This window comes from Polypterus senegalus, chromosome 7 (genome assembly GCF_016835505.1).
Source record: "Polypterus senegalus isolate Bchr_013 chromosome 7, ASM1683550v1, whole genome shotgun sequence".
Classification (NCBI taxonomy): domain Eukaryota; kingdom Metazoa; phylum Chordata; class Cladistia; order Polypteriformes; family Polypteridae; genus Polypterus; species Polypterus senegalus.
Window position 1 is genome coordinate 191,928,278 of NC_053160.1, and position 15,058 is coordinate 191,943,335.

The 15,058-nt window shown below is 43.2% G+C and overlaps 1 protein-coding gene across 2 annotated transcripts; it reads right to left on the reverse strand.

Annotated features, from left to right (window-relative positions):
• Positions 1-48: 48 nt before the first annotated feature.
• Positions 49-15,051, reverse strand: lamtor3 (late endosomal/lysosomal adaptor, MAPK and MTOR activator 3). Of its 2 annotated transcripts, none has more exons than XM_039759817.1 (7): positions 14,921-15,051; positions 10,118-10,147; positions 9,731-9,765; positions 7,584-7,642; positions 1,964-2,097; positions 665-728; positions 49-535 (listed from the first exon to the last, which is right to left on the reverse strand). In XM_039759817.1, the coding sequence occupies exons 2-7, from the start codon at positions 10,124-10,126 to the stop codon at positions 462-464; spliced, it is 375 nt and encodes a 124-aa protein (XP_039615751.1). In that variant the 5' UTR covers positions 10,127-10,147; positions 14,921-15,051; the 3' UTR covers positions 49-461. The 2 variants fall into 2 exon arrangements, with proteins under 2 accessions (XP_039615751.1, XP_039615750.1); XM_039759816.1 differs by having other exon boundaries at positions 9,731-9,768; positions 14,921-15,050.
• Between the last annotated feature and the right edge of the window lie 7 nt (positions 15,052-15,058).

Here is a 15,058-nt window from a genome sequence, read left to right on the forward strand (position 1 = left end):
TCAATGCACAAGAATGAAAGGTAAGCGCTTGTAATGAAAACCTGCAGCCATGGGGAGCGAGGAAAGGTTTATTTTAACAGAATACATAAAAAGGACCGAGTGGACAGCAGGAGAGACTTTGTGACGTGTGACGTGTCCGAGTGAATCGAGCTGACCGGCGCCCCTAACCCCACGTGTCCCTCAGTGGTGCCTCCGGCCGACAGAAATGACAAGAAAAGCCTGACACAGCGAGGGGCCTGCGGTTCAGCGCATCCTCAAAGCAGATGGACGAGTTATTAATTTGGTGCCGAGAGGGGAAGTTGCTTCAAGTTTCTCTTCCTCCGGCTTCTAGCAGCTTCATGCCATGCGGCTCGGCTGGCGATTTTCAAAATCTGGTTGAGCAACAAGAAGTGCACACAAAAATGGAAGAGACAGCCATTGACCAACCACAACGTCCAGGGGCGCAGTGACGAAAGCCGCCTTTAGGAAACCTCCACCACTTGTCGCAACTTCTCAATTAGAGGAACGAGATCTTTTTCCAGGTTTATAATCAATCCTAGAAGGGGGTTAAAAAAAATAAAAATAATAAAAATGAAAGTGCTTGGTAAGCTAAAGGTAATAAAAAAAAAAAAAAGGAAGAAGAAGAAGAAAGAAAACAGAACAAAAAGCAATGGGGTCAAATTACCTGTGTTGGCGGTGCTGCTGGCTATGAAACTTATGACAAGAGGCAGGCGGTTAAACTGCACAATCTACAAGACAAAAAACAAAGTCACGTAAGGTGGGCTCACTGGGGCCGCAGCCCACCTTAGCAGCAGTAGCTCTGGATGGGACGCCAACATGAGCCGCTCACTAACCAAACGCACACGTTTGAGACTCGGGGAGAACACGCAAACTCCAAACAAACACAGAACGAGGATTTCAGTTCATCACACCTGCTGTGTCAGGTCGCCGGTTTTATTTTACTAAAGCACTTTGGTCCTATGCAGGCTGGACCCCCGAGGTCACTGGTCCAATCTAGAGGTCTGCGTTTCTGCAGATATCCCTGATTAGTCCCACATCAAGTCGAGTTAAGTTTTTTGAGGGTACAGTTTTGGTCCAAAGCGGATGATCTGACACGTGCTGGTAATTCAGCTAATCTGAGCTGGCGGCCGCCTGATCTTCATTACATTTCCAAACCTCTCAGAAAACTCGACATGACTTTGTCATTATGGGTCACTGACTGTATGAAATGACACTCGTATCCACTGTCCCGATACGGACTGTTCAGGGTCCGTGTGTAGTTTTCATTAATATTCCCTGGCTAGGCCAGTCTCATGTCAAATTCCCGGAGATGACAGAAGGACAAGTTACTCGGTGACCCTAAGTCAGCCCAGTACATGTGTGTGTGTGTGTCCCACCTGCAATGAATCGGCCTCTCATCCAGGGTTGGTTCCTGCCTTACAGCCAATGCTGCTGTGACAGGCTGCAGCACCAGCAGGCCTTAAAAATGGACAGCCTGGCTTTAGACATGCCCACTTGCACCCGCTTCTTGGAGTTCCTGTCACATCTGGGTCCAAGATGGTCGAGGTATGGCAGCCTGTGTAGCATAGTGACTTTGGGCCCTTAGGATGCAGGTTCAAATTCTGTTACTGACACTGTGTGACCACGGGAGTCACTTCACCTGCCTGAGCTCCAACTGGAAAGAACAAAGCAACGTAGCCAACTGTACCCAAATGATACAATTATCAGCCAAATAAGTTAAATGTCCTTAAAGTATACACTGCATAGAAGACTGATATCACAGACACTTAAACATATCAAGACAATACAAGAGCCGTGTTCAGATACGCCACAGGCAGCCCTTCAGCACGAAGCTCACACAAGGCCCTCCAATCAAGTGCGACTGCAGCTTTCCATTCAATTCCATTATTATTTAATACGGTAAATCAGAACTAAAGCTACACGATTACTTAAATACAAATAAAATAAACCAATAAATGAATACCTGGTAGGTGTTGTAGTAGCAGATGATGCTTTTATTCTTTGAAAGCCCAAGTTTACTGCCCTGGTCTGTTGCTAGTGCGAAAGTGGAAAGGAAGCCGGGCCTCAGCGCATATTCTGGAGCGTTATCGTTGGCCACTGCAGAAGAGAGAGGACAGCATGAGAGGAGCAGTTTGTCCAGAAGAATCCACTCCCTCCCTCCAGTATGGCATCCCTGGCAGGCAAGTGAATGGAGCCTGGCGGGTGCCCACAGGGGGTCCTGCGCTGCTTTGAATTCAATAAAACTGCTCTGCCTCTTGAGGTCCTAGGGGTACTCAAGATGGAACTTACTAACATCTCAAGGGGGGTTTGGATACACCTGATGTAAGGTGACTGGAAGAGCAGAAGACGCTGAAAATACAACACCAGTGTGAAGTCATGATGTTATGAAGGGTATCTGGGCAGACAGGCTACTTAGGAGAGGAAGGATTCTCAACATAAGAAGACTGTTGTACAGGTGGAGTAATGGAAATATGGGAATCAACCTGAGATCTGGAAATGGCCGCGTTAAACGTCAACCCACAAGAAGTGATGAGGCAAGACCTGAAAATGGCCAACTAACAGGGAGCAGCGGCATGAGGAGGGTCTTTAAGGATGAATACACAAAATATGAGCGGAGGTCGGTGTGAGGGGCTAATGCATTATGGGTAATGCAGGAGCAGCGGCTAAGGCGACGCTCCAACCTGCCGTGTTACCCGGAAGGACTCAAACGCCTGGCACCTTCACTGCTGCCATATCAAGGTGCTGATCTGCGGATCTGTTGGACTGTGAAGAGCGACGATGGCAGGAATACAAACACCACGAGCTCTCTGAAGGTGAGCGGGCGAGACTCCGCCAATCGTTCAGTGGCTGCGGCCAAACACTCTGTGCTCCTGCATTGAGACACGCCGATTTGGAAATATGCCAAGGCTTGTAAATGGAAGCTTCTCAGTTTTCAAAAATGTGTGCAGCACACTCTTAGATATCACAAGGAAATCCTGACAAATTTCTTTTAAAGAAATATTCTGCCATTTTTTTTAACACTATGTACTTCTTCTTGTATGTAGTCCTATCAGAGGAGAACCATTAGTCTGTTGTTGTCTGTTGAACAGACGCAACAAAATGTCCGATACAATTGACGACAATGGGGCGCAGTGCTGAAGAGCAGCAAACAAACTCTAAACATGGATTAATAAAATCTCAAATGACTCCGTTCTCATCAGCCACCTGTCAGGCTTTACATGTACATACACAGGGAGTGGGGAGCCACTTCAACCAGCGCCAATGTGCAGCACCCACCTGGATGAGAAGTTCACATTAGCATGAGCCGCCGTAAACCGGGGTCTTAATAAGAAGTTTTTTATGAGGTAGAAGTCCACACTAAACGATATTTAAAGTACTCAAATGTGTGCCTCAGTTTAAATGTTTGTAACACAAATGTAGCATTTTTCACCTTCTGATGGAAGTCCATAGAGGACTAGTAAAGGATCAAAAGTCATATATTCATAACCAGTGACCCTGGAATAGTCTTCAAATGACACCCCGCGCACTTAGGTTTGAAATTTGTCATTTACAGCCCTTTGGGAGGGCTAGGACCACCAGTAAAGAATCAATAATCAAAAATATGATCATACTAGCCGTGCCCCGTGGCTCCGCCGCGTGGAAGTGAAACAGGACACTGAGGAGGGGCCGGCCCAGCTGCCCACTCCTGACGTCACGCTTGCCCCTACCCGCCGGCCAGCAGCCTCTCTCTCGTATTAGTGCGAATATATCATTCCTGCAAATGAACTGCGATTTTTAGAGCGACGAGAGAAGTCACAAAATCAACAGGAACGTTCAAGCAAATTCTAGAGAAAATCCCAATCTAAATCTGTGATGTAGTTCTCTGGTGAAAAGCAAACAGACAGACAGACAGACATCGGATTTTATATACAGTTGACCCCCACGAAGTCGTGGTTCAGAGTTCATTGCCTCAGTCATTCGCAGATTTTTCCTTGGAACCTAACTAATAATTGTCCGCCGAGACTACAAATATCCTCCGCAATTTTTTTCTGCCTTTTTTATGGTAATACTGTACTGTAGAGAGAACACAAAGCAATGGTAGAGGAAAACGTGGCTTGGGATGGTGAAATACCCTGTACTCAGAGGCAGGAGGTTTGAAAGTAGCCAATCCGAGAGCGCTATTCATTTCTCCTTGCTGCTGATTGGCTGCTGCCCTGTGACACTTCTCCGGCAGATGCAGCCCGGCATTCCCGCATCATAACAGTTTATTGCGTGTAGCTCTCTCGAATGTTTCACCGAGTGTTCTCGTGTTTTTCGTTTTGTTCTTCTTAAAGCCCTAAAATGCCGCCCAAGCACCTGAAGAAGAGGCGCCACCCGAGGAGCTGTAAATCCTCTGCTTTGCTGTGCAGTCGTTCGTTATCGTCATTACATACCTTCATCGTACTGCACAGCTAACTCATCATCATCATCATCTTCAATCAAGATCATTCATTATTGGCGAGTGAGTACCCGTACATTTTACTGTAATTTTATTAAATTATTACGTATTTACCCTACTTACCCTGTGCATACCAAAGAAAACATGCTTGTGTGAATTACAGTACATAAAGGGCTAAGCGCTGCGGGAGACACAGCAGGACAGGGTTTACCTTTACATTCCTTTTTTAGAATAATGTATTAAGCTGAGTTTGAAATGAAATTAAAGTGTTTTGGCAGCATATTTAGGGTTTAAACTATAAAAATAGGCATTTTTGACCACATCCAAAATTTGTGGTTTTGCACAATTTGTGGGTGCTCTAGGAACACAAGAGGGTCGACTGTATACAGACATTTGTGAAAGAACATAAAACAAACTCCACCTGCACATTACTTTGAAGTTTTGTGAAAGGAGAAACTCCATTAGGGCAGGGGTGTCGAACTGGGGGGCTGCACTGGCCCTTTTTCCTAATCAGTTTTCACTGCTAATTCAATTCTTTTTCCCTTCATTTTCATAGCCCCCGGTTTTTAAGGATTCAGTGCGCCGAGTGGATTCTTTTCTTCATTAACTGGCAGCCAAACAGAAATGAGACGTGAAAGGAAGCCAACAGACGACCAGCTAACCCAGAACATCAAACTCCAGCCAGATTCTCGCTGTTAATTACACTCGTTATTCAAATCCACAGCCTGTTCCTGCTCTCCTTCTGCCACAACAGACATTTCCAAAACTGTTGATTTTCTATTTTTTCTAAGACCACCATTAAAGTGTTTTGGTGACCTCAGCAGATCAGCCTTACTGAGACCTTCACGGTTCTCGATTTACAGATATTGTGTGACGGGCACAGGTGAGCTGGTCATGTGGCAGCTCGTTTCGTGTCTCCTTCTTGTCCGACTGCTAATTAAGGAAAAGGAAACAACAAAGGGGCCCTGAGTCAAGTGAATTAAAATTAAGGCAAAAGAAGTTAACTTGCAGCCAAAACTGGTCATTAATCAAAAAGTGGGGTGGAAACCCAAAAATCTGGAGGTCTTGTATAACCAGACATCAAGACGAATCCAACATATGTGGGGGGCTTTGTTATACGGCCAAGTCAGGAGGCACCTGGGGGGTATTCCAGAAAGCTTGGTTAACTTACCATTTGGTAAATCATAACCTCTGGGTTGATTTACCCCAAACCCGCATACCATGAGTATGTCTGTTCCAAAACACCTGAGAAGAGTAAGTTCAATCAACCTCCTACTGGTTACCCAGAGTCAATGCGCGTGCACCGTGCATACATAAAGACGTTTTCAATGGATCGCCGATTTCACGAGTCAAAACGGAAGATCAAGGAGAAAAAACGAGCGGCATATTTCACAGAGGTGGAGTTGGAGGTGTTAATGCAGGCGTTTGAAGAATTCAAGCCTATCATAATGAAAAAAAGTAATACGGCTGCATCGGCTAAAGAAAGAGAGTTGGCTTGGCAAAAAATAACGGACAGAGTAAATGCGTGAGCGTATTAAATTGCAAAATTGACATCGCCTTCCTTTTATTATACTGTAAAATAATGAAACACCCCTTCCGCACCCTTTTCACTGTTAAATCACTTTGAATGCATTCACTTTTCCTGCCATTCATTTCTTTAGGTTAAAATAACAATGTGTATTGACTAGGAATATATGGTTTCTTATTTAATAAGGTGTAATCCGTCTGGATGCAGAAGAACTTTGAGCCAAGTCAAAATGAAACATAAAAACATACTGCAAAAAGGTAATAGTTGATTACACGATCACTGAACTATTGATTAAACACGATTTAGTATATTCTGTCTGTCATGTAGCTAATAGAAAGCAAGCTGAAGCCCGTCTAACTGGCGGGGGGCCCACCACCACCTCCCTCACCCCATCTCAGGAGCTGGCTCTGTCCCTTAATAAAGGGCGACCAGTGGTTGCTGGCATTCCAGGGGCACTCGTCACACACACCATGCACCACAAGTAGCATGATGAAATGTAAGTTACCACTATGATTTGTTTTCATTATATGACTTAATAAATTACTATCTCTGTCACTTAAAGGCTTCTTCAACATGCTTAATGTTTTTATGCAGGCTGACTTTATTGAACACAAAATCCAGTTCTTACCTGCACATTGATACTATGAATAGATTTCCTATTAACATAGTCTCCCTCATTCATTGAAGGAGCTTTAATAGGAATGTGGGTGCCGTCAATGCACCCGATTACATTTGGAAACCCTGAAATAGAAGGTCATATAGGGAAGTATCAAGTGTGTGTGCAGGATGAATACATCTATAGATATAAATAGTATGACTACATATTAAATATGCGTCATGAATTTTACTACAAAGGACAAACCTGCCACTCTATGGAATTCCTCTTTAATTACAGGTTAGAGGTTAATTAGAGGTTTATGGCCAGGGAACTGTACAAACATGTGTAAGAAGTGTTTCAGTGCCAGACATACTGGGCGAACGGCTCTACACACAGTTGCCATTCCAACATGCTCTGCATCGCCCACACAAAAAATGCCCTGAGGCAAAAACCGAAGTGCTATGCACAGAATGTTTTCTGTGCTAAGCGCAGACCCGCGGTTTGTGACATGTGCAATATGCGGTGCCAAGAGATGGGTCAAGTAAATTAACCATTCTTTTGAAAACCGATAACGCTCTTTTAAAAAATCATTTGGAAATGAAAAGACATCAATACGCGGTCTTATTACTCTCTCCCCGCGGAAAAACCTCGGATAATTTGTGCTTCCACGTCCACAGGATCGTCATCAAAAGGGCACGCCATGCTCAGTAACCTTCTGAAACAAACTTACCCTGGAACATAACCTGCTCGGTTGCAGGTTATCTTCAGAGAGTAAGCTGCTATGGTTACATACATACCCAGAAAGTTACCTCCGTTTTTGGAACCGAAAGTTGAAGTTATCCACTAACTTACCCTTAAACTTACCCGGGTATGTCACATAACCTGCTTTCTGGAATACCCCCCAGAACCATTTTAAAGCGTGAAGTGATTCTTACAACACGAGACACGCACTCTGATTAAACTCTGAAACGGTTTATAAAGAACCTGAACGATATTTAACAGGAGACAAGTCACCACAGTGCACCCAGAGTCAAGGTTACCTTTAATAACGGGAACGCCATCTCGGTCTGACACTACAATGGCATGAAGTCCTTCAACACTAGGAGGAGAAGAACAAAGTTTCAACGTTAGACACACGTAATGCGAGATCCTCTCTCTTTTTTCCATGTCGTTTAAAGTTGTCCAGCGTTAGCCACAATAGAGTCCTGCTCTAGGAAAAACGTTACGATGTCCTTTCTCCACAAAACCAGGAGATTAAAATTTCCCTTCTTGACCACTATAAACTACATGGGGTAAGTAAACATGTAAAACATTAACTTTTGAGTGGAATATTCCTCTAAAAGCCAAACTCTTTGCTTACTTTACTTAAAAAGAAGAAAATGAAACCTTACAGCTGGCAGGCACGGCACAAACAACATATGAAAATGTGAAACAGCCCAATCACTTTGACATTTTTATAATTTATTGTACTTGTTTACACGTGTTTTGGGTTCATGTTAGGTTTGGAATTCCGAGGAATCACTTCCTGTAGTTTATTTTTGGATTCAATACGAATTGAAAGACATTTTGGTTCCTATTGTCATGTGACCACAGCCTCATCAGGCATGACGTATAAATTGGGCTGCAGCTCACTTCGTTTTCATCCCTCAGTGGAGTCTACAGTAATGTAGTTAGTTGAATTCTACATAAGCCATAGCATCAGAATTGACTTTTTGGTTTTCCTCTTCACTTCATATTTGATATAGCTTCTTCTGGTCAGGCCTTTGATTATTGCCTGCCTGGTTTTGTGTTAGACTTCTTGGTTTTTCACTTCTGCCTGCCTGTTGACTACGTCCTGTCCAGCGTTTTCCAGTTCCTGGTTATTTTTCTCATAACAATCCTCAGACAGCTAATACCATCTAAGACAGACACAGTAGTGCTAGTGGTGTGCATCAGGACAAAACGTTTGGCAGAGTCAGCAAGAATCAGATGGCGAATCAGACTGAAGGGCATCAAACCTGTCAGCAGTCGGCCAGGTGGACACTTAGGTCGGCTCATACACGTATCACGCAGGACTGATGCTCATTCACAAAAGACATCTTAGTTTTTTTTAGAACATTAGAACAATTGAGACAAGAACAGGCCATTCGGCCCCAAAAAAGCTCGCCAGTCCTCTCCACTTATTTCAAGTCCCTAACATCTTGCTGTCCACCACACGACTTGGTCGCTTATTCCAAGTGTCTGTCGTTCTTTGTGTAAAATAAAACTTCCTAATGTTTGTGTGACATTTCCCCTTCACAAGTGTCTTACTGTGTCCCCGTGTTCTTGATGAACTCATTTTAAAGTCACCGTCTCGATCCACTGGACTAATAACCTTCGTCATTTTAAACACTCCAGTCAGGTCTCCTCTTCATCACTGTAAAGGCTCAGCTCTTTAAATCTTTCCTCATAACTCACCCCCTGTAGCCCCCCATAATCAGCCTAGTCGCTCTTCTCTGGACCTTCTCTTGTGCTGTGATGTCCTTTTTGTAGCCTGGAGACCCAAACTGCACACAGGACTCCAGATGAGGCCTCACCAGTGTGTTATAAAGGTTGAGCAGAACCTCCTGTGACTTGTACTCCACACATCAAGGCGCTATATAACCTGACATTCTGTTAGCCATCTTAATGGCTTCTGAACACGGCCAGGAAGTTGATATCTTAGACTCCACTGTGACTCCTAAATCTTCTCATAAGGTGGACTCTCGATTTTCCGACCACCCATTGTGTATTCAAACCTCACATTTTTACTTCCTATGTGTAATTCTTTACATTTTCCGACATAAAATTTCATCTGCCACAAGTCTGCCCAAACCTGTCTGCTGTCCACGTCCTTCTGTGATGATATAACGGATTCCACATTATCTGCTAATCCACCTCTCTTGGTATCATCTGCAGACTTCACCAGCTTGTTCCGTCTATTCCTATCTAAATCATTTATGGATATTAAAAATAGCAGCAGCCCCTGCACTGCCCCCTGCTGGTCACCACTCCTAACTTCACTCAATTCTGATGAGGTTCCTCTCACCATCATCATCCTCTACTTCCTGTGTCTGAGCCAATTCTGTACCCATCGACACATCACACCCTGAACTGACACTTTTTTAGTTTGATTTCAGCCGAGTTGTCACACGCTACACCAAACTGAAACAAAATGAAAAGCACCTACCTAGGAAGCTGTTTATAAAGATACCTTTTAAGGTCCTGCTGTTAAAAAAGAAAGATAAAAATATGTTTAAGTTAAATTGTTTTTTACAAAAAGAAAAAAGGGTCAAATGTAGTGTTTCTCTGGAAATAAACATTGAATTAATACAGAAATAGAATATAAAAGTCACCTTTAATAAAACCAAAAGCACAAACAAATGCTAAACATGAATTGAAAATGCAAAGGACCTTAAAGGCAAAACGAAATCTTTCTGTCAAAAGAAATAAAACAAAACAATTTATCTTTTTCTACACAGGTGACAATTTTAAAGCAACAATGACAAATCAATTAAAAGGTTGAGAAAAGACATGTCCACTTCAATTTTACAAGACTGATGAATGAAATACTTACATCTGCCATACTGCTTTAGGTGAAGCCAATCTGCACCCAAAAAAGAGAAAAGGTCAAATGAGAACAACCAAAAACGTGCATGGAGTGGATATGAAGTGCTGTGAACTGCGCGCGGACAAGTTTCAGGTGAAGCCCATGTCACATCGCGCGACGCTTCCAGTGACTTCCTTCATTTACTTAATCTGAGCCAGTCCAGGCCAGTCGGCAGCACACTCCCGTCAAGCCGGTCACCATAATGTGACATACCCAACAACTCAGACCAACTAGTCTGTGACTGGCGACGACATTTTGAATTTTTCTCAATATCTGGAGAGCCAACAACCAGGGAAAGCTCATCTAGAAGTTTGCAGCTTCATATTCGTGACGTAGTGACGAGGAATAAGGAATACGCATGTCTTCAACTTCGCACACAGGAGAGGGGCTCGTCACTCTCATGTCTTGTGTTTTACATTCCTAAACAGAATAGAAAAGGACAAAGGGCCGGGAGCGCAGCTCAGCTCAGCTCGCTACAGCTGTTAACTCTTCACATAGCACAGGTCAGGAGTGGACTGGGTATCCTTCAACGAGTGAGGTGACGAGGTCGACCCACTACGCCCGTTATTCATTGTCATTTTCGTAAACGATGTGATTAGCTACTTGCTATGAGCCTATGATATGAACCCTATCTAAACTGTTGGCAAACTTGATCTGCACACAGTTGTTTAAATACTGTACAACTTCAAATTTGAAGACATGCTAAGAAATAAAATTTAATACCACAGCTTACACGTTATTAGAGTACATGTCAATGTCCAAGTGCCAGTACCCTACTAGGCCAGTAGCAGGTTAGAATGAAAACCTCACGTGACTGAAATGGTCCATTAACTGAACAATAAACTAGAAATGTTCCGTCCTAATATGAAAAATTCCTGTCCTGTGCTTTATAACTTTATTTCATCATACTAATAATCGCAGCTGAAAACCACCAATTATCACTCACGCCGACGATCACAGAATGCATAATACATAAACTAATTAGTACTGAAGAATTTATAGATACGAGATAAAATAAATTGCAATAATGTGCTAACCGAAATGTAGCAGATATCGAAACAGAAATCAGCAAAAGGCAGTCTTGACCAAATTGTTTGTGGCAACGTCGTGTATGGACAACTAGAACAACTTGCTGACGTAATACGGTATATTATATAGGACTACATAAACCACAGTACCGGACAGATAATGTTTAGTAGTTTAGAAAATTCATTTTAATGTCAAACAGTAACCAGTACATAAAATGTATTTCATGAAACGGCCGGCACATGACCAGACCAGAATCCATGGCCCAAATGCCCAGCCCACCCTGGCACACGTACAGTGCCAGCTCTGTCAGGCAGCAACGGGGGCTTTGACCCTCACAAACAGAAGAGAGGCTTGTCTGTCTGATGTCTCGTGTTTTACATTTCACGACAAAAAGGAAAAAGAAAAAAGGGCAGTGACTGCAGCAGAACTGGCCACAGCTGTTAACCCCATCACACAATGCCAGTATAGCGCAGGGTCTGTCAGGCAGCACGCTACTGGCTGTCGGAAACTGTCTTAACCCAGTCGGTAAAGCAGACATGCCCAGAGGTTTTCAGTCATGTAATTTAACACGGCGCAGTGACGAGATCAGCAGGCGACAAGTCTCACATGCCCCACGACAGACAACGTCACAAAATGTGACATCGACTTAATGAAGGTAGAAGTTTCAAGGTAAGTTAGTTTCATTAATTAAATCATAGTGCTGGTGACTGCCAGGGTGTAGCATGTTGATTGGCACAAGCAGGTAAGAATATTAATGGACTATCATTCATTCAATCTAAGCCCACCCAGGGATCTCATCCCACCAACCCAAGCCTTCTGCATTACTATTAGCCCTCGTCCTCCTCATTATTTAGATGGACCAATAAAATGTATCTGTCCCATGAAGGATATTTAGCTTTCTACAGAAGTTCAATAAATGCATAAATTAATTAATTAAACACTAGAATCACAAAACGGAAAAAAAAAGTCTGACTTTGAAGTCACAGTAGAAGTAGAATCCTAACTAGGAAAAGAAAATCCGAACACATTTCTCCAGTTTTGATGTCACTACACTGATCACCTGTGTCATTCAGGATTGACTTTAAAATTCTGCTTATGGTTTATAAAGCCTTAAATAATCTGCCCCATCTTATATATCAGAATGTCTGACACCTTATATTCCAAATCGTAATCTCAGATCCTCAAATGAGTGTCTCCTTAGAATTCCAAGAACAAAACTTAAAAGAAGTGGTGAGGCGGGCAGGCGGCCTTCTGCTGTTATGCACCTAAAATCTGGAATAGCCTGCTGATAGGAATTCACCAGGCTGGTACAGCAGAGCACTTTAAAACACTGCTGAGAACACATTACTGTAACATGGCCTTCTCATAACTTCACTTTAACTTAATCCTGATACTCTATATGTTCAATTCATCATAATAACTATTCATGGTGGCTCTAAAATCCGTACTGACCCCAACTTCTCTTCTGTTTCTTTTTCCGGTTTCTTTGTGGTGGTGGCCTGCGCCACCTCCACCTACTCAAAGCTTCATGATGCTCCAACAATGATGGAAGGATTAAAAGGCAGAAGTCTACATGACCATCTTCATCAAGTCCTTCTGTGAGGACCCTAAATCCAAAGAGGACTGTTTCATTGATATTAGGTAGAATGTCCAGAGGGGACTGGGTGGTCTTGTGGTCTGGAATCCCTACAGATTTTATTTTTTTCCCCAGCCGTCTGGAGTTTTTTTTTTTGTTTGTTTTTTCTGTCCCCCCTGGCCATTGGACCACCTTACTCTTATACTATGTTAATTAATGTTGATTTATTTTGTTTTCTTACTGTGTCTTTTATTTTTCTATTCTTTATTATGTAAAGCACTCTGAGCTACTGTTTGTATGAAAATGTGCTATAGAAATAAATGTTGTTGTTTATGCAACGGAAAGACTGCCCTGGAAAACCTCCTGTCTATCGTCGTACAGTTGCAACCTCTGAGGACAACCATTGCATGTCATAACAACAAGTGCCCAACAGCGGGGTGAAATGGACAACTGCCTGTAACAGAGCAGCTGCTATCAAATCAGAGGACGAGACACGAGTTGGGAGGAGAACGAGACACGAGTTGGGAGGAGAACGAAATGACTGCAGCTTAGCATCAGCAAAACCAAAGACTGACTTTTACCACACCGAAGAGCCTCTAGACACGGTCACTACTCAAGGAGTGAATGTGGAGGTGGTGCACATCAATAAAAAGCTGAACTGATACCATAGAAGAACAGGCAGATATCTGTCCTGAATAATAGGAGATTGTGCTCCTTTAATGTTGGAAGTGACATACCCCAAGTACTGTGTGCCAAGTGACATTACGCGTCAGTGTCATTTTTGCCATTACAGTACATTAGATATTGATGGTTAAAAAAATAAAAAAAAAGTCACATCACACAGTATAAGTGAACATCCAGAACAAGACACAACACACAGTGATGTCTGCCCTTAAAACTAAAGAAGCTGTCCAGGTACAGGTCTGAGAGCGAGACATGGTGTCAGTGGGTCAGCCATGTCCCTGGGTATGAAGTCATTTGTCATTGAAGGATATCGGACCTGAAACAGCACGGTGATGGTGCCACACATGTCCGAGCGGCTAATGAGTTGATGACGCTGGGTGGAATCACTCGATGCCTTATACCTCAACACAGACTTGCTATGCTGTTATTCGTATGTTACCTCATGTAGCACATACTATAACCTACATTACCCGATACTACATTGGAACCAACTAATAAAACTAGGCCATCACCAATGTACTTCTTTATCCGTTTACTTATTCCGCGCCTAGAAAATGCCAAATATCCCTCTGAGGGTAAATAAAGTTCTAACTACCTCCGACGGGCGTCGCAAACGTTCTTCGCCTTTAGTTCTGGTGCGCTGCCACTGTTCACACAGATTGGAGATCAAGTTTATTCCTTCCTCGGTTTATAAATAAACTTTCTTACTCATAGGAAGTTATGACGAGCGGTCCGGTGGGGGAGCCTGAGAGGTCGCCGTTGTCCGACTCTGAACACGTCGTTTTTCCACCATGACGATGCGCCGGCGGACACTGCAAAGCGGACCGTTAAAACTCGGAACGAATCCGACTGGTCGGAACCCTTCCTTATTCACCCGGTTTAGAGCCTTATGATTTCTGGATGTTCCCGAAATTAAAGAACCTTTACGTAGCGAACTGTTTAGACGCGTGATGACTTAAATGATGCGGTGAAAGAGCAACTTTAGAGCCGAACTCGAGGCTACTTGCTTGAACAAACAGAAAGTAATGCTATGTGGAAAAAAAGCGTCACTTCCGTGGTGAAGTCGCCAATAAATGAGCTGCCATTGGCGAAAAGGTTTTTGCCTTAATTTTTATTCCTCTCGTGAAAGGCTAAGGACACTTACAACACCCCTCGTATCTAATTCTTGTTGTAAAACGTTTGAAAATAATCATACCCACCGCCATTTAGACACCCCAGTTGGCCCCGTGTTCTGGCAGTGGGACTGCTTTGCAAATCAATTTTCTCTAGCAGACAGATGTGATTACAGGAGAGATTTAATGACACAGTAATTCGTTTTTAAAAGTCGCGTTTGTCTGGAGATGCCCAAAGCCAGCGAGCCCCCATGGACGTCAAGGCCGAGTCTTCCAGTTTATGTCCTGCCTAGACGGTAAGTAAAAGGTCGCAAGCCACTAATAACAAGAAGAAGCTAAACGAATAAAATACCACAATGTTTTACTTACTCAACTGTCGTCCTGTTCAAGTGAAGAACTTATTGGATGCAAACTGCATCTGCAAACCACAGGCGTTCCTGTTCAGACTGAAATCTTCAATCACGTGACTGATCCTAGAAAAAGGACGTCATTCTAGTCATATGATTC